The sequence below is a fragment of the Mesitornis unicolor genome, unplaced genomic scaffold (assembly GCF_000695765.1).
Source record: "Mesitornis unicolor isolate BGI_N332 unplaced genomic scaffold, ASM69576v1 scaffold26354, whole genome shotgun sequence".
Lineage (NCBI taxonomy): Eukaryota > Metazoa > Chordata > Aves > Mesitornithiformes > Mesitornithidae > Mesitornis > Mesitornis unicolor.
Window position 1 is genome coordinate 34,235 of NW_010181455.1, and position 19,447 is coordinate 53,681.

Below are 19,447 nucleotides of genomic sequence, written 5' to 3' on the forward strand. Positions count from 1 at the left end.
TCAACAGTGCCAAAGGGATTTAGGAGCCTAAGTTCCATTTTCAGACTGACAATCCAAGTAATTAATTAGTATCTATTAAACAGATGGACAGTAGCAAATTAATTAATGAATGTGCATACTAAGAAACAGGACAAGTACAGAATCATATTATAGCAATCTGGGAAGTTGAGCTAAAATTTGTTTCTGGAGTGTAGTATGGTATGGTATGTAGTTAGTATATTAAGAATTGATCTCCATAAACTTATTTACTCCATTTTTTAACTGATTTATATATTTAGCCTCTACTATATCTTGAAGTGATGAGTTTCACAAAATTATAGTGATTAAAAAGTATGTCCTTACATTTGTTTCAGACCAGATAATTTCCAAAGTTAGTATGAAGATAAAGTCTTTCATTATTTATCTTCTGTGCATTTTATGGATGTTTTAGATTTCTCTTATATCCATCCTTATATTCACTCTTTTGCAAATAAAAGTTAAGCCTATTAGTCTCTTTTCACATTACTTTGTACTTCATCTTTTTTTTTCTCTCTGAACCTTTGCCTCATTCTATTACAACCTTTTTTTAAAGTGACTAGAACTGAATTTTATAGGCAGATATCACAAATCTGTATAGTAAGTTTTCATCTTGTTTCTTAAAATTTACTAATATATAATTTTTCTTTTTGATCTGACTTAGTGTTGAGCTGGTACTTTCACACATCTGTGTTAACAGCTGTCTTACGGTTTATCCTTCTGCATATACTATTAGGAATGCTCTTCTCCTTTGCATTTATAAAAACTAATTGTATTTATTGAATGAAATATCTTTGTCATTTGATTGCTCAGTAATATAAGGATACTTTATCTGGATGGTTATGAAGATTGTAGAAAAATACCAACAATGAAATTATAGACAACAATCAGGAATTGTGTGTGTAAGAATAGTAACACTTTCAATAATTCATGCAGTTAGACAATAATTTCTTAAAAGTTAATAAGCTAAACATTAAGCCGAAATATGAGATTTACCCGTCCTATTTTAGTGCCCACATTGCAAAGCCATTAAATGTGGACAACACTACATCTTTCAAGACAGTGGAATTTTTTTTGCATGGTATTTTAAATGCTTAGTGCATCTTGAAATCTAATGCTATGAAACACTGATTTGGGGGTAAATAGCTGCCCTGAATTTAGTTTTCTTATTTCTATCTATGTAATTTTGATTTCTGAAGTCTTTTCCTGGATCTGAAAATGGCTTGGCATGTGTTCCTAACACTCTTCCTCTTTTTAGAAGAGCACTTAATTCCTAATGTGCTCCTTTTTCTTAGATATTATTATGCCCATTGGTAATACTTTTTTAACATAAAGATCCTATTTAAGAAAGAGTAATTGCCGTAGGTCAATTGCATGAGATGTCTCCAAGAATTGCTACTTGTAAACTATAAGACATCTAGTACAAGTGTATTTTTATTCTCAGTAATTTGAAAGTTGACACTCAGCTTTTCCTTATGTAGCCTTTCCTTTCAGTTTATAATAGTCCCTGAAGGAATTGTCAAATAATTAATTAGTTGACCCAGGTTTCTAGTTGAGGGAGTTGCAGGATTCCTTTCTGCTTACTTGTGGAGAGCCTCTTGAGTCCTCTAAGCTTTAGACATATGCTGGCATTTAATTTGTCTTGTAGTTTTAAATGTCACATAAAGTTCAAAAAACAGATCATTGAGCTATTAAACCAAGGCCCAAGATGTTTTATCTTCCTAATGGGATAACATAGAGAATCTGGATTTGGGTTTGATCTATGGTTATGTATAACACGCTTTAAATTTTTTGTTTAGGCATTTTGGAGGGGTTTTCTTTTGCGAAAGAAACTGGCCAGTGCTCTTGCAGCTGTTAAAAGTGATGAAGTGGAGGATGACTATGAAGAAATAAATGTGGATGATTTCACATTTTCTGAAGTAAGTACAGTCATTAGCATAAAAACTTCATGTAAAAAAAAATATTCTTAAGCAATCACATAGGTGTTGGAAAGGACTACCAGGGCTAGAATTAACGTGTTGGATGTCCAGAAATAAGGAAGCATTTGGTCATGAGCATATTGCTCATTTTAATGTATTTGTCATGGATTAATTGCTTACTGCTCTTTGAGATACTCTGGTAGTTACTGTGCTATTAATGTCACACCCACTCTAGAACCCCATATATTTCTGCAGTTAAAGGACAATTAAACAAGAATATGGAAACAGCTACTTTTGTTCTAAATTGTTTAGCTTTTTAGTATTTTAGTAACATATTATCAACAATATTTAAGTATGTGTTTTGTTCATTTTCCTGATAGAATGAGAACAATAATATAGCTGAAAATACAGAAAATATAGCATTGCAGTATTCCAGTAAAAAAACACACTCCCCCAAAACCAGAGGTGAAGCAGACTTATTAGCTCTTCTTTTGTCTTACAGGTAAAGTACTAAAAAGATCATGAGTTTGAATACAGTAGTAAATTACAAAAAAAGTATAGTTAAATCAGAAAAAACCTGCACTTAGAAGATCTGTGATACATAAAATCCAGAAATTATTACTAGTAATTTTTACAAGTTATATAGAATTAATAGCATCCTTTCAGTTTCAGAGGATTGAAATTGCCTCAGAAGTTTCCATTTTAAGAAATAAAAGCAGGTGCCAAAGGAATTTGAGGAATAAGATCAGATTCAAAACTGAATTTAGTGATAATTAAGTAAAAAGTTAAAATGTCTACAGGATCAGTATTGTTGTTCAGTAAGCAAGGGGGAAAAAATCTTTAAACTAATTCATCTTTTATAGCCTCAAAAGACACAATCTACATTGGAAGTTTTAGACTCAGTATGCATAAGACAGCTGTTAATGACTTACCTATATGTTTTTCTGGAGCACTGCTTTCTCTAATTGTTCATATTTGTTGGCTTTTTTTTTTAATGGTTTCAGGTAAGGCAAAGCAAACAGATAACAATGTGGCCATTTGAGACCTAAGAGGATATGACAGGTTTTTTTCCATGAACCTTTGTCTCTGAATGTGCTTATTCAGCTGCTGCCTCTTTTCAAAAGCCATTTGTCAATATTCCGCTGTAATTTTACAAAGGAGATTAACGTGATAGCCCTGCTCCTGTCAGGATTAGATCTTATTTGTGATCATGTTTGTATGGTTCATAGAGAGTTATGAAACCAAGTATGTTGTTAGTTAGAGCAGTGCACTTTACAGTTGATCCATCTTTGGTCATCTGAGTATCAGTATTTTTACCAGTTTCCACCCCTTAGAAAATAGTTGGGTTTCTGTGAAATTGTTACCAATGACTTGATGACTTGGAGTAATTTTATTTCTTCTTCTCCCTTTCAGCAGCTATTTTAAGATACATTTTCAGAATTATTATCTTACTCTAAGAGCATGCAAAATGAGGCAGGAGTCCCAGGAATCATTTGGTAGACAGGAAATGTGTGTGTGTAAACACAGGGATCTGGCTTAAATTTTGGGATTTTTTTCATTATAATTTGAAATATATATATACAAAAAAGAACAGTCTCATTAGTTGATGTTCTCTGATCTCTGGCTTCTTTCTAAAATAATAAAAGGCAGAAAGCTGAAGGATTTATTTCTTCACACAGGAAGGAAGTATCTGTTCATATATTAAAGAAGGAAAATATCCTGTTTTGAATTATTCAGCCAGTAGGCCAGAGTCTTATACACTGTAATTCAATTGAGCCATTCTTGTTTCACTCTGGCCCAGATAATCCTGTGGGGCTTTTAATTTTTTTTTTTTAGTTGCTAAACTGAAATCTATGTGGGCAGTTTTGTTCCCTCTGTCTGTCAGCAAGGCAATTACACTTGGACAGGTGCTCCTGAGGAAAGGGAGAAAAGGAAGGAGTAGGAAGGGAGGAAAAAATGGCCAGGTCATTTCAGTCTTGCTCTGTATCACCCTCTGTTTTTGCCATGCATTTCTTCCTTTTTGTTTCAGAATGTTGAGTTTATTAGGAAAGAAGTAAAACATGGTTTTAGGAAGCAATTCTCAGAAAAACTGTTTAGATTCAGATCATGACAGGAGAACCATGATCTGACATTTTAATTGGTACAGGAGGCTCAAAGGCTGAACTGGGACTGAAAAGCTACTCAAGCCCTTAGCTTCTTGTGCTGAAAAATGTAACATTTGTTTTCTAGAGCAATCTATGTGATAAATTTACAATGTACACACCCATGAAGGATATACATTATTCAGTGAGTTAGCATTTCAGTTTTCAAGATTGATGGCTATAACTAGAATTACAACATGCAACATTGTCATATTGGTCCTTTTTTTGTTTGTTTGTTTTTTCCTTTTTTTCAAGCACATATCTTGTCTGTGCTGAAAAGTTTAATTGTGAGAAATGTATGCCTTAACTACAATGGGCCTACTGGAACTAGAGTGTGAAATAGTGATATATGATACATCCATATCATGTTATTAACTGTATGCCATACTTACTGCAAACTTATATCAGTATTCTGTTAAAATTTCGATGATTCATGCCCAGACTAGCCATACTCAGTACTAGGTTTCCTGATTCCATGTATTTTCAGTTGTTCCATTCTCTGCAGTCGTGTGATACCAAATCTCTTGGACTTTCTACTTCTGCAGAGACAAGCAGCAGAAGCTTGGAATGGTCTATACTTCCTATTCCCTCTTTTCTGGCCTCAATGCTTTACAGCAAAAGGCTGAAGCAGAGCCAAATAATGACATATGATATCGATGGCTCTCTCTTGGGCCTCAAACAAGTGTGTAGGGAGGAGTACATACTGCTGGGCTAAGAGATCCCATATGCTAGGGTGTGAAGGAAGAAAAAAATATCTGGACACCGTTTTGTACTGTAGATTTAAGTCTTAACTAGTATTCTAAAAAATCATTATTGTGCAAGCACCTATTTTAGCCATTTGCAAATATCACAATGCAATAAGTCATTAGGGCTCAGTCTCCATTAAACTATTGTTTAGATCTTCTACGTAGATCTTCTGTTTACTTCATTTATGCACCTTGAGCAGTGGTATATTTTTAGTATAAGTTTGGCACCATATCATGTGAAAAATGGATAGCATATGAACTGCATCCAGTTCTGGGGCACCCTATATAAGAACACTGAGCTGTTGGAGCAGTTCAAGAGGAGGGCCATGAAGATGATCAGAGGGCTGGAGCACCTCCCCTATGAGGACCAGCTGAGAGAGTTGGGGCTGTTCAGCCTGGAGGAGAGAAGGCTCCGGGGGGACCATATTGCGGCCTTCCAGTTCCTGAAGGGGTCCTATAGGAAAGCTGGAGAGGGACATTTTAGAAGGGCAGGTTGCGATAGAACGAGGGGGAATGGTTTTAAGCTGGAAGAGGGTATATTTAGACTAGATATTAGGAGGAAATTATTTACTGTGAAGGTGGTGAGACACTGGCACTGGTTGCCCAAGGAAATTGTGGATGCCCCCTCCCTGGAGGTGTTCAAGGCCAGGTTGGACAGGGCTTTGGGCAACCTGGTCTAGTGAGAGGTGTCCTTGCCCGTGGCAGGAGAGTTGGACTAGGTGATCTTTAAGGTCTCTTCCAACCTGAACCATTCTATGATTCTAGGATTCTATGATTCTATGATTCTATGAGTGGGCTGGAGGGAGGGCCTTTGTCTTGCTCACAATAGCATGAATAGTAATTGTTTCACCTGAACAATTACGGGAATCTTCTTGTATTCATATCAACTCCCATACATTGCCAAAGACATTCAGAGGCAACTGATGGCAGTAGTGTTTTTTGTCTGTTGTACTGTGCAATGTCAAATACATGAGATTGAAGATCTGGCCAACATATGTCTCAGAAAATATGAGCCTGGTATTTAGTGACAATTTCATGTCTTTCATGTGGACTTTGGCGAATTCTATGCTCCAGAAGGCTGATCTTAAGGCAACCTTTCATCAGCAGTCCATCTATGTAGCAAATGATCTACAAGACAGAGCTCACTTCACCTCTGGTGGACAAAATCTGATGACATTTTGCTTGACACAGCTCTTACTTTCTGTACCATGTAACCATCCACACTGTTGTTTTCTTGATGAAAATATGATGTGAACCAAATGCAAAATGACTGAACTTGACAGAAAGCTGAGCCAATTGAATGTGATCAGTTTTAAGACAAGTCTTTATTCAGAACAGTGGCCATTAATTAAATCATTGTTCTCCTACACTGAGTCAGCATATGAACATGTCATACTTTCATAAAAAAAACCACCAATATTGACCGTTACATGACACAGAAAGTAAGTACTGTATTTTTCAAATCTTCATTTTTTTGAATTAAGTTTACATCAGGGCTATCTAGTCATACTTTTCATACTGCCATTCCTACTTTTTTGCTTTCCTTCTATGGCATCTAGGTAGCAGGGTTTTCTTTTTGGGGAGGATAGGAGAAGAAGAAAAACTGCCTCATATGTGTGAACTCTTGAAATGTAAACAGCAATTGGAGTAGCAATTTTGTGACATCTCTCGTCTTTAGTATTCTTATCACATAGCCAAACTAGGCATATACAGTGTATTTTGTTTTTTTTTCGGATAATCCTTCATGATATAGCTTGTTTCAGGCTGTGAGCTTGTGATTGTGAGCTTGTGACAGTGATTGCTGTTTTCTGGTTAGTGCCAGGAAGTAAGTGTAGCCTATGGATTAGAAGGTCTCCATAACTTTCTTGTATCTTGACACTCTTACGCGTGTCTCACTCTTGTGATTGCTTATAAATGTCAGATCAGAATCCAGTCTTTCTGTATTCTATACTGCAAAGAATATGATCCTTTTTAAATCAAATTTCTTATAATGTTACAGTGTTGTAGAAAGGCAAAAATGTGCATAATAAAATTTTTATGAGATCCATCCTCTCCTTTTAAAAAGGAGGAGAAAACTCCTAAGTAACATATTGGAAGATCAATCTTTCAATAAGTGTGTATCTACAGTCTTGATATAATCCTGCTCCTTCAGCTGCTATGTTAATGAATCACATGCCATTCTCAGTCTGTGGCATCATCAGATACATAAAGCCTCTTTTCCACCTCTTTCAGCAATGACTTTTATCTAAAATGCTGAAATCTTGTTTTCTAGTTATCTGATAGATATCCTGGCCCTGGCAGTAGGCTGTTTCTGTCAGTATCTGATAAAATAAACACAAACACAGCTATTAGGATTGCTAGCAGCCCAGCTTCACAGCTCATGAAGAATGTGGTCTGATTGCTTTCTTGCTTTCCACCATGAGATCTCAGTTCTTAATACCACCTGAAATGCTTTACATTTTCAAACAGAAACTATCTTCACAGCATGTCTCTATCTAATTCTTGGTTAAATAGCCAGATTGAAACAGATACTTTGCAAAAAGTCCACTGATGATGCATTACAATAAGGATATCATTTGGAACCTGTATTTAGCCAAATTATATAGGATTTTTTTACATTATATTTAGCATGTATGGCATACCAAAGTATAGGAATGTCATTAATTATACTTCATAGTCTTATTTCTCTAAAGACAAAGTCAAGCATCAGAATTGAATAAGCAGGGCAAACAATGGAAAAATGTCTAAAACTGAAAAAACTCTTAGTTCTGTGGAGTTTTAGACTAATCTAACTGTAGATTAAAGTTTGTGTAGTGTGGCAGAGTCAGAGAGGGGAATACCTGGAGATTCTTGTAATTTTAATGGAGAAAGGCTGCATCTGGGGTCTTAGAGACATTTGAGGGGTGGCCTGAAGGTGCCAGGAGCCTGATGTGTATTGAAGTGTCTGGGGTTATAACTCTCAAAAGATTTTTGAAGCATACATTTCTGATGCTTACTGGAACCATGTCTAACCTGTGAAGATGACCTTACCATTTATCCATGTGTATTTTTTATTCTTATAGTTTAAAAAAAACCCCAAATGTAGGACCCAGAGCTTCCTTTGAACACTGTCAGGCTTAAGACAAAAATGCATTTCTAGAAATGTTTGAGTCATGTAAGTCATTAGTGACTGACATTAACTACAATAATATTCAGATTTTTTGAGAGTAATTTATGTAGGTATGCATTCACCCTTTTTTGTGAATGAAAACTTTTAGGGTCCCTGAAATTTTAATTACTCATTTACTGTTGCATATTCTGAAATAAATTATTTCCATAGTTTTAGTAATTTGTGAAATCACACAGGTACTTATATCCATAAATGTGTGTGTGTGTGTGTGTGTGTATTAGAATTTGAGAGAACAGTTAGTTTTCTGAGCTTATTAAACAATTTGGAAAAATGACATTTGGAGAAGATATTCCCCAATAAAAGTTTCTTAAATGTTTTTCTTAACAGAATGCTGTGATTTTTCCAGTAATTGTCAATATTGTAAATGGATAACTACACAACTATGCTCCTCCTCTTAATATTCCTACAAGATTGCACTCTAATAATTAACCAGCTTTCAGAAGTCTTTAAAATATTTTGGGGTCAATTAATCGTTGTGATGTTTCTCTGGAATCCATATGATACACGCTACTTTTTTTGGCTTGAAAAATTGTTTAATTTTAGCAATCATAAGAATGCAGCCGTGCCCAGCTTTCCTTCCTAATTATCTTGTTTTATATAAAGACAGGGTTGAAAAAGAAGAATTGCTAAAGGTTAAAATAACCTTTATTAAGGTGCCAACCTATTTATCTTCACCATATAAAATATGTTAAAAGCATGAAAGACAAATCCAGAGAAAAAGGCTTTTTTTCCTACTACTGGAAGTCCAGAGATCCATTCTTTATAAAACATATATCCACTAAACTAATTAAAAAGAAGTATGTATACAGTTTTTTATCAAATTGGTCAAATCAACACATTTACATGTAATTTTAAAATCGCATGACTTAGACTGATTTTTTTGTGGCATTGGAAATGGAATAATCAACTAATAGATGCTTTAGTTAAGACTGTTCATATTTGACACAGACTTAGCTTTGGATTTTGTTTAGGAAATCGTGCTATGAATTCATATTCAACTTCCCAACATAGAACTAAGATTTGTGCATGAACCTGAGTTTCTTAGAAAAGCTATCCCATAGAATAATATGATTCCTAAAAAGACTGGATGAAAGAAAAGGCTAAATACACAGAAGTATCCACATCTTTAATTTCAAAAGAAATTTTCAACCACAATCTATCAACAACATATAAATGAGCATCAAAACTTAATCTAGTCCTTCTGTATCATCTATAAGAACTAAAAAATTGTGATATCTTAAGTTTGTCAAAACTTATTTATGCTTTTAGAGAATAAATTTCTAGTAAAGAGTACTTAGGCCTTGGCAGAAATGAAATTCAGTTTGAAAAGAAATGAAAGATGTTGCCTGGAGTAGCATGATATTTGAATGAAGTACACCACAGAGTGAAATATGTTTGCCAGGAATCAAGAGAGAAAGTTACAACTTTCTGCGAGATGAAAGACAATACTGCATGACTTGTTGTGGTATGCCTTTTTCTGTTGTGAGTACCCACGGGGTTATCCTTCAGCATAGGATCCTTCTCCCTGACCACTCCCCTTCCCAGTCTCTGAGCAATTATTTAACCTACAGGATGTTTAACACTCGGAAGAGTAGTTCTCCATGTGACATGTATTGCCCAAAAATAAATTTTGTCAGCTTATTTGAAATAGTCATAGAATGCTGTTGAATGTTCTGCCTTGGATTAAAGTACTGTCTTTCACTTGTCTCTTTGTTTTAACTTTTTTTTTTTTTATTTTCTTGGAGTGAGCTAGACTTTAACTGCACTATTGAAATATACTTACTAAAAACTAGGTAAGTAGAAATCAAGGACAACAAATTTTAATGTAGAGAGGGCAGATACTTTGTAAAATATGGTTGTAAGAGGGCCATTCTGACTGAAAATGACACTAATGGCCTGCCTCACTGAGGGGAGCAGAAGTCCAGAAACACTAGTTAGGCAAAACCAGGCAGGCAAACTGGAGGGTAAATCCTTTTTTTAAAGTAAGGAATTCCACATACAATTTCTGTGACATTGTAATGTGGAAACGTTTCTTTGTTTTTAGTAAAAGATGCTTTATTTTCACTCTCCCATTCCTCCTATTCTGCTGAAATGATCAGAGGCCAGTCATGACTCTGAGTTCAGACTGAGATTTGAATATTAATTTTCTTCTGCTTGTTTATATTCTGTTGGGTTATTTTCCTATTTTTATCTTAATATGTGATATGAATAAAAGCACTACATAAGTATCAGTACAATTATTTTTTGGCTGAACCATTGCTATCCTGCAAATAGTGAGTGAGTCAATGAAGAAAAAAAGAAGAGTTATAATAATATATATAAGATTTAAATAATGTCACAGTTTTGTCAGTTGATGTCTCATCTTATGATTCTGAGGTTCACCATGCTTGGAAACCCGGGGTAGCTTCAGCTCCCATGGCAGCCAATATTTTGCCCTTTTGGTGTTAAACTACACCACTTTAGCAATTACATGCTCTTAACTGTAAATGATTTGTTTTCTTTCTGGATCTGCATAAAGATGACCTTGCAAACACTGACTAGATGGTTATATTTGTCATATGAAGTTAAATTAATGTTTTAAGTTGAGGAATCTTTTCCTATATGTCAGCAGAAAGTCCTTTGCACCACCAATTTCCAGCATCTGAAAGAAGATACTAAAGAAAGGATTATCCTTGACATGTCCAGCTTCTTTCATTCTTTCCATAAACACGTACTACTGAACTCTTCGGGAAGCAGAGTACTGATGTAGATAGACATTTGGTCTGACCCAGAGCAGAATTGTTATGTATCAAATGCTGATCTTTCTTTTCAGACTACATTGTTAATGCCTTCTTGCATTCTCTGCTTCTACCATAATACAGTTTTGGGTATTGGTTTGGTTTTTATTACACTCTTGTGATCCTCCTTGATCTAAGAAAAGTGAAAGGCAATATGTGACACAATTATTCACAGTTTGGACATTTACTTGTAGAAGTGCTTTAAAGCTGATTGTAGGTTTGACACTGTGTCCTGTAAGCTATTTTTTGTTCCTGATTTAAATATGACTTAGAACAGCTCAAATTACACAAATAAGCATTATCAAAGATTATGTAGCTCCAGAATGTAATTCAGTGCATAGAAAAGATGCCTAGAATTAGACTGTATAAATAATATTTACAATAAAACTCTGTTTTTCAGTAGCTCATTCACTCCCCATTAAAACTAGTACAACCATTCTCACTGACTTTGGTGGTTGTAGGGTTGGATTCTGTCTCTGAGACCACAGAAGTTTGATGTTTGATGGTAAATAGTCATTACATTTTGCAAAGGAAGGGATAGAATAAATATTTGAAAAATGAAGGGACAACAAAATGAAAAAGGTTATATATAATATGCCATGAAATCCTCCAGAGTTCATTGATAAGCTACAAAATCAAAGGGTAGAAAAAAAACCCTGTGGGATTAGGCTCTCAAAGGGTAAAAGTGCAATATAAATCAGGATAAAAAGTTCTTGATCCTAATGGATAAATGGAAATAGCTAATACTATTAAAGTTTTATTATTAAAATTCAGCAAAAAAACCTGAAACAAACCCAAATATATTCAAACTTTGTTCCTGTTGAAGAATTAGATCAGAAATAGTTGTATTGTGTTTAATAGTGAATTTAGTGGTCTGTATTCTTTCTAGTCTTGGAAGTATCTTGTTTGTGTCCTGACCAGATGGTAAATGAAAACTAACATAAAGTTTATAAAAAAAAAAACAACCAACCAAACAACAAAAAAAACCTTTGAAAATTTGCCAAGTATTAAAAATGTGTTTCAAAGTTAAATTTAATTTATTTCTGTGAAGTTTTATCAAAAAATTAGAAAGGTCTATTTATGTTTTGTGTGCTTGTGAAGATTGAAACTTTTTTAAAGTAATCAGTACAATGATTTGAAACAAATACTGGAAATAAACTGGAGGGTACAGAAACACAAAAGATACCTTCAGATCAACTAATGTGTGTTAAATCAACTATATGTGAGTTACACATATGTGTAAAGCTATGTTACATACCTCAGTATTTGTGAAATCAATTCCTCAGTGTTATTTTAGAAATAAACATAGTATGCCTATAACTTTTTTGTACACAATACAAACAAACATTACAATTTTATTTGTTTTGTAATTTATCTCAGATTGACTTTATTTTATCTCTTAGTGGACAATGTCAGTAGAAATTGATATATTTTTTATCCTTAAGTATTGATAAATCTGTCATAAACAGACAGATTTAGTTATCTAGTTATCAGCATTAGTTATCATTTAGGACTGTGTTTAAGGGAAAATATATATGCAGACAGAAGTTTCTTGAATTTAGTGCTGTCAAAAACTGTAGGCATAAACATAGTGGAAGAGCATATATTTGAAAATCAATAATGTGTTTATTTTTTTAGCCAAAGCAAATGACAGTGTGGTATTTTTATAATATGCTACATATTTATAGGAGTGCCAAACGTGCTTAACAATAAAAGAATTATCTTTTTTTGGTCTCGAATACTTATACCTTTGAATCATGCTTTTATTTTTTCATTGGTATTTCTTTTTAACACTAAGAACACTGAAAGACTATAGGCTATGAAAGAAATAAAAACACTGTGGAGAATATTAAATTAATAAATGGCAAACACTGGGCTAAGAAAAAGTTTGTGAGGAAATATTAAAAGCAAAGAACTTTAATTTGTTTATGGTAAAATTATAAAGCAAAAAGATTCAATCAGTGTACTGCTTAAGTGTTGCTTGTTCCAAATAATTGAGTACAGCTTTGGAGTGTCAGTTTTCATGTTTCATGATTTTATTTATTTCTGTCACAAACCATTTTAACAGAGAGGTAAAAATTGAAATAGCTAGGATGCAAGCTTGCCCTGAAAACTAACAGTGGAGCTTGGAAAATATTCAGTGTTAATATTAGACATATAAGTATGCAGGTAATTAATGGACAAATCATGGTACACACTGATTAAATTGATTGACATTTAAATTGTATGAGTGGAAATCTACCTCTCCCACACCTATATTGATTCTTTTGCAAATAGAGGAGGAAAAAAATACTTCTGAAGTTTGCCTTAAAAACTTAAATATGTCACAGCTTTGTCTCTGCTGAGAAACGAACTTATTCATCTTCTGTGACTGAATTGTACCAATTTCATATCTTTAAATGATCACCTTTAGGATTTGATTTACTACAATCTGCTTCTGGAGTAGATTTTAACTGTGACTTTTTTTTAAATAAAAATTGTTTGAATCAACCATTCAGTAGTTATTATTATGTGTAATCACTGAGGAGAGGTAGGCTAGTGAGTTGTAGGTAAATGTAGCAGTTAAAGAACATTATACAATGTGTTTGTTGCATGTCTCTACAGTTTATTTACATAGATTTCTTAACATATGGAACCACCTGAGAGAGGATGCGTGGTGAAAGGGATAATGCCGTATATTTATAATTGATTGAAACTATAAGGGTAAGAGTGGTAAAGAGACATCATCTGTTAATAATAAGGGCACAGAATTTATCTGGAGTTATTAAATAAAAGAATGAAAACCAAAACATACTGTAACCAAAGAATAGGGAATTCCAGAAACAAGCTATCAAGGACATAAGAATACATCCCTTTTAAGACATGAAAATAAAGCCAAAATTTATTGAAATTTTGCAGGTCAGAATGGAACAAGAATACTTGTTCAAAGTTACCTTATAAATAAAAAGAATGGTCTTAGAGTCACCAAATAATGCAACTAGTACCTGAAGTAACCTTTTCAGAATAGCTGAAATGTGATCCTTTTATCTCTCAGAATTTCAAAGGGCTTGGAAGATCTTGTTCACCAGTTTAAGGCTGTGGAACACAACACAGTAAGGTATTCAAAGTTAGAATAATTTTGCAGGGTCACAAATCAGTGCAATCTGAAATATTCTGTGAATGGAAACAAGGTAGTCTGGTTTTATTAGTCATTTTCAAAAGAGTGAACCCCAGGCTACTGAAGTAAGAACAATCTGAATGAGTGAGCCCTATGTAAGTGAAGCCAAATTCTTCAGAGGTATTTACTTACTGTGTGGGAGTAATTTACTCCTCTCACTTATCAGAATATATTGAAAGAACATATGGTCAAAAAACCCAAGGACATATAAGAAAAATAATTCATATACAGGCTGAGTTTGAAACAAAATCTAAATTTTGTTTTTGTGAAAGAAAACTGGATTATGCCTTGAAGTGCTAGAGCAGTTAGCATCTAATTCTGTCACCCCACTTCATTCCTTGCTATTATTTTAGTTTTCAAATTATTTAGTTACATCAAAAATAAAATTGATTAATAGAAGGAATACGATCATGTAGCATTCCCTTTTTTAACCCCAGATTTCAATGAAAACTATTCACTAATTCAGTTCAACTGAACAAAAGCGAGTTTGACAGAGTCAGGCACCTACATCTGGATACAAAATACTAAGTCAAAAGCAACAAAGAGGTTCATGTTCTTTAAGCCTTTAAGTACATTAGGTCTGTATTTTTTCAGAGTTAGGCAGTCATTTTTTAATAACTTGGGTTTACTAACAATGTTGTGATAAAATTGCAAGAATCTGAAAAGGAGAGGATGCATCTTATTTTAAAACAAAACAAAACAACCCCCCCAAAAAAACCCTCACAATCCACAAATACCATTAATCTGATTTCTTTAAAATAAAACAGTACAACACAGCATCTCCAAAGGTGTTTTAAGTGTGATTGCTCTGCAGGTGGCAGTTCTGATATATGACTTGAAAACACTTGAAACAGTATGTAAGACAATTTAAAAGAGACTTTGCAAAAGTTATCAAAACCAAACTGATTTTTTCAGTGCACTATTTGACTTATTCATGCAGGCTGCATTAGAAAAGGAATGGCTAACTCTAGATTCCACCCGTTTCCCTCCAAAAACACTCCTGCTCTCAAACCAGCTGCACTGGCCAAAGGTAACATGTCACAGAAACTTCTACTTTTCAGTCTTTATTCATTCCTTAAGGATATGCTATTCTGGGGTGATTAATATGACAATCTATTGACTTGAAAAACACAATTACTTTTAGAAGTCTCAGACTTCCTCCTCTTCCCCAGATGCAATTTTTCTTTTAGGTTTTCTTTCATTTGCTTAGTTTTTTCTTTATTTTGGATTTATTTCAACACTTTACTTCACAGTATCAGAAAAAAAGATGATGTGCTTCATCTGTATATTTGGCAGTGGATTAAAAATTGCTAGTTGACACACTAAAAATACTAAGTTCTGCAGTATATGACAACAGCTGAATGCTTTCAGAATAGCTAAAGGTCATTGAACTGTAATGTCTGCTAGTTATTTGATAAACTTTGAAGTTTTAGCTTTTTGTTTTGGTAGGGTTTTCTCTTCTCATTACAAGTGTAGTATTACTAATGTTTTATTTCCTACGGTTAAAAGAAAGGAGTCTTATAAATTAATAATTAATTATATCTGGGGATGTTGATTATAATTAAAGTCACATTTTTGACCTATTTAGTTGAAGGTAAGGTCTGTAATGGGCATATCACTATTAAGAATCCTTTCTATAGTAGTAGTAGACTCTGCAAACCTTTATGCAAGTTTACCTGCATATTTTAAATGCAAACTTGCAAGAACCATCAACTGCATTTTTTTTTTCTTTGTCTCACTTAGAAATATTCTAGGCCTTCAAATTCCAGTGAACATTCAAATAATTTGTTGTTATCAAAACAAGAAATTTGGCAGTGTGTTAACAGACCACATTCATACTCAGCAGAAGATATCCACTTTCATAGCAGGTAAGTTACATAATATATTTTTTTCATTATATTTAGTTCTTTTGGATTTGACAAAAAATAGAATGAGGAGAACCTGATGCTTTTGCTGCTTTTGGTTTATAGGATATTACTGGAGTTAAAATGTATTTACTTGTTAAAACCAAATATATTAACTTAATTTGTTATTTTTCAGTGACTGCCAGATTTAAGAGTATAAGAATATATATGTGTATTTTTATTTATCTAGGTTTGACTATAAATCATAAAACTTATATTTTTTTCACATAGATCATAACATAGATGTTGAAACAGAGATTTGTAAGACTAGATAAAGATTAAAAGGATTTCTTCCACAGCTGCATTCTTTTGGAGAGAAAGGATTGAAATATGCTTCAAGTAATTGAAATGTAAACATTTCAAATTGATGGCAGACTTTTATTACTCTCCAAGATAAAGCCTTCCTGGAGTATTAAAATAGATTTTTTTTTTGTATTATTTCCAAGCTTCAAAAGTGCCTATAAAAGGCCCAAACAACTTGCAGAGTAACAAAGGCTGCAAAATAGTCACCCGAGACCCTTCCTTATTTACCTACATTTAACCACTCTTACACTTTGTTTTCAGAACAGGAAAGGGAACAATGTCACAGCTCTCTGACTGGAAGGAAAAAAAGAAATTTTCATTCATGTCAGAAAAAGAAGAGAAAATTTCCAAAGAATGGTATGTTAAGCTATTTTGCTTACATAATGACTTCCAGAAATAGGTACAGTATAGCTGTTTTTGCTTGCTTTTTATAAGTTCTCCCTTTCAAGAATCTCTGTTTTCTAACAAATTTCTAAAAATTATTGTAATTGCTTTTACAAGTGTATAGGAGACCAGCTTAATAAGATGCAGTAATGTAATGTTAAGATAAGCATTGCAGCTGTGTAATTCAGAAAGTTTCATACCATGCACAAGAAGTACTATATGCTTGTATTCTTTTTGAAAAGTGTGTTATGCAATAATATACAGTTGGTGTATCATGATTTATGTGAAATATTTAGTAGGTTATTCTCTTCTCCTAGGGGTTTTAAAGATATTTCTACTGCACAGCTAATGCTGAAGAGGGCCCATAAAATGAAGCCGAAAAAAAGTAGTAATAAAACTATAGGTAAGTCAACAGTTAAAAAAAAAATAATATTGATGTAATTTTTCTATTCCTAAATCTCAAAATTTTTTCTCTCTTGAAAAGTTTGCATGCACAACATGAAACAATTTGGATAAAAGTTGGGTGTGATTCAGTAAAAAAACCTAAGTTTAAATCTCTTCACAGAAATCAGCTTGTTCCAGTGATGAAATATTCAGATCTTAAAAAACATTCTGCTGGATTTTTAAGTTGAATATTTGACAGCTATGATAAACAGAATTTGTTTTGTTTTGTTTTGTTTCTTTATGTATCTCTTTTTCTAGATGTGGAATTCAGATTTCTGCATTTTGTGCTTCTTGTATTTTTCCCTTGGGGGAATATTAGTTTGAAATTAGTGACTTAAGTGAGAACTGTTTATGAAAATGACAGTTTGATACATATGAAATTAAATCATATTTTTGGTAATAATTTTCACTCTGGAAATAGATAATACTTATCCAGCTTCTCTGTAATGGTCTTTTGGTTATTTTCAGATACTTCTTATGTCAATGAACCTTTCTTAGAATCGTCAATTGTTAGTATGATATGCTAATACAAATGTTAATGGAATATGTTAATAAAAATAGAATACTGCTTATATAAGAAACATTCAAATATGTAAGAGCCTGGTTGACAGTAGAATCCAACAGTAAATGGTCTTTGGAAACTGTACTTTATTTAAATTTCATTTTTCTAATTGTATCACAAGTTACCGTTAGTTTTCCTCTTCTATATAACTTTGCAAATCTCTTCTGTATCAAGTGTTGAAAATATTGAAAGACATTTTGCTCTTGAAAAGGAAAAAAATCAGCCTACAGGTAACGTTAATAAGAGTGTTTCTCTGTATAATTTTTTTCTACTTTAAATGTCATGCCTCAGACTAAATATACAAAAAAGTTCTCTAGGAAAAAAAAAAAGAGAGGATAGGGGAGAAAGAGACATAATCAACAAACCATGCTTTATTGTTATGGGAAGAAATAAAAATGGCTAGGAGTTTAATGTTATTGTATTTAAATCTTAATAGCTTCCCATGATGCTCTATCATGTTACCTAACAAAAAAAAAAGTAGTAAATATCTGGTGTGCAGCTAAGTTTTTGACATATGTTCCATTTGTCACATGGCCTCTCTATAATTTTTTAATGAATACAACTTAGGTTATATCATCTTTTCTCCTTATGCTCTCTGGTTTATGTTAATAGTAATTAATCCAGTCATAAATATCTGATTGAGGATATGAAAATTGCTATCTTTTTTGTTGTAGTTCTAATGGATTTTTATATGTTTACATTAACTTTGTTCAGATTATTCAATATACTATACAAGCGTTGAGCTTTTTCATGTATCACTTGGAATATTCTTGAAGTATATTACTAGTTTTTAAAAAATTAACAAAACTTTTGCAAAATGTTTTTATAGTTTCAAATTTTCTCTTCTTGATACAACCTGGTATAGGAATTTTTCATCTTTCTGACTATTACATCAAGCACAAAAAAACCTGTATATATCATTTTCATGTATAGAGTTCTTTGACAGTCATTAAAATCACAATCTCTTTTTCAGATAAGCTGAAATTTAATTTCCAGAGCCAAAAAGTATGACTGAAAATATTGCATGCTCAATCCCTTTCAGTTCAAAGATTATCAAACCAACTATTCTTTCTCATACAGCACAATGATGAAGTCAGTCCTTCCTTGGTCAGTAAGGACCAAATAGACATTATCAATTAAAACAAGTATTTTTATCTTAAATTGACACTAAAACTCAGCTATTGCACTGAAAAATGATCCTGATGGAATATTGCCAATGTAAGAAGAATCTCCATGTATATAATTATGTTTTACATCAACTACCTCCTCTGAAGTGATGAGAGCAAGTAATGGACTTGTTGAGGGTGTGGTTGAAGAAAGGGACTTTACAGCATTTAAGAGCAGATATACCTTATCCTGAGGCTAGCCAGCTGCGGATCACCAAACTCTAACCAGATCCATTGCACTGCCAGTATATTTCTTGGATCTCTGTATGGTACAGCTCATACTAGACTATTCACATAAATTCCAGTATAACTAGAGAGAGAGTTCACAACCTTAGGCCAGTACTGTGAGTTTAACCCTATTGAAGCAGGAATTCTATAAGAGACTTTACTCCTTCTAATATTTAAAAGCAGATTAAAATTCATCTAAGCAGATGCCAATGTTGTCTTTTAATGTTTCCATAGAAATTAGCTTTCTGTTACCTTCATCTCCTCTGAAACAAATTTCATCCATCTTGTACTTGCAGAAGCTGCATGTGAAATCTTGTAGGATTTATTAGAATTTATTAGTATTTAGTGTTATTTATTCTTTATAGTATTATTTATTTTTATTGTATTATTTATTTTTAGTATTATTTATTATTTTTATTGCGACTGTTTCCTTTTTATCTGCCTGATTTTAAAAAGTTGAAGGTATGCTAAATACAATAAAAAATTTTGTTAGTGATAGAGATTCCTAACCACTAGAAAACAAGCAGCCACC

At 33.1% G+C, this 19,447-nt stretch overlaps 1 protein-coding gene across 1 annotated transcript in view; it reads left to right on the top strand.

Moving 5' to 3' along the window:
- Positions 1–19,447, top strand: part of LRRIQ1 (leucine-rich repeats and IQ motif containing 1) — a gene marked incomplete at its 5' end in the record, with an annotated part of 101,690 nt that overhangs the window by 34,108 nt on the left and 48,135 nt on the right. The window contains 5 exons of the mRNA XM_010183442.1: positions 1,815–1,934; positions 14,865–14,954; positions 15,668–15,792; positions 16,393–16,488; positions 16,833–16,918. Of these exons, the coding sequence (XP_010181744.1) occupies positions 1,815–1,934; positions 14,865–14,954; positions 15,668–15,792; positions 16,393–16,488; positions 16,833–16,918 (517 nt within the window). The remainder of the gene's footprint in view (positions 1–1,814; positions 1,935–14,864; positions 14,955–15,667; positions 15,793–16,392; positions 16,489–16,832; positions 16,919–19,447) is intronic.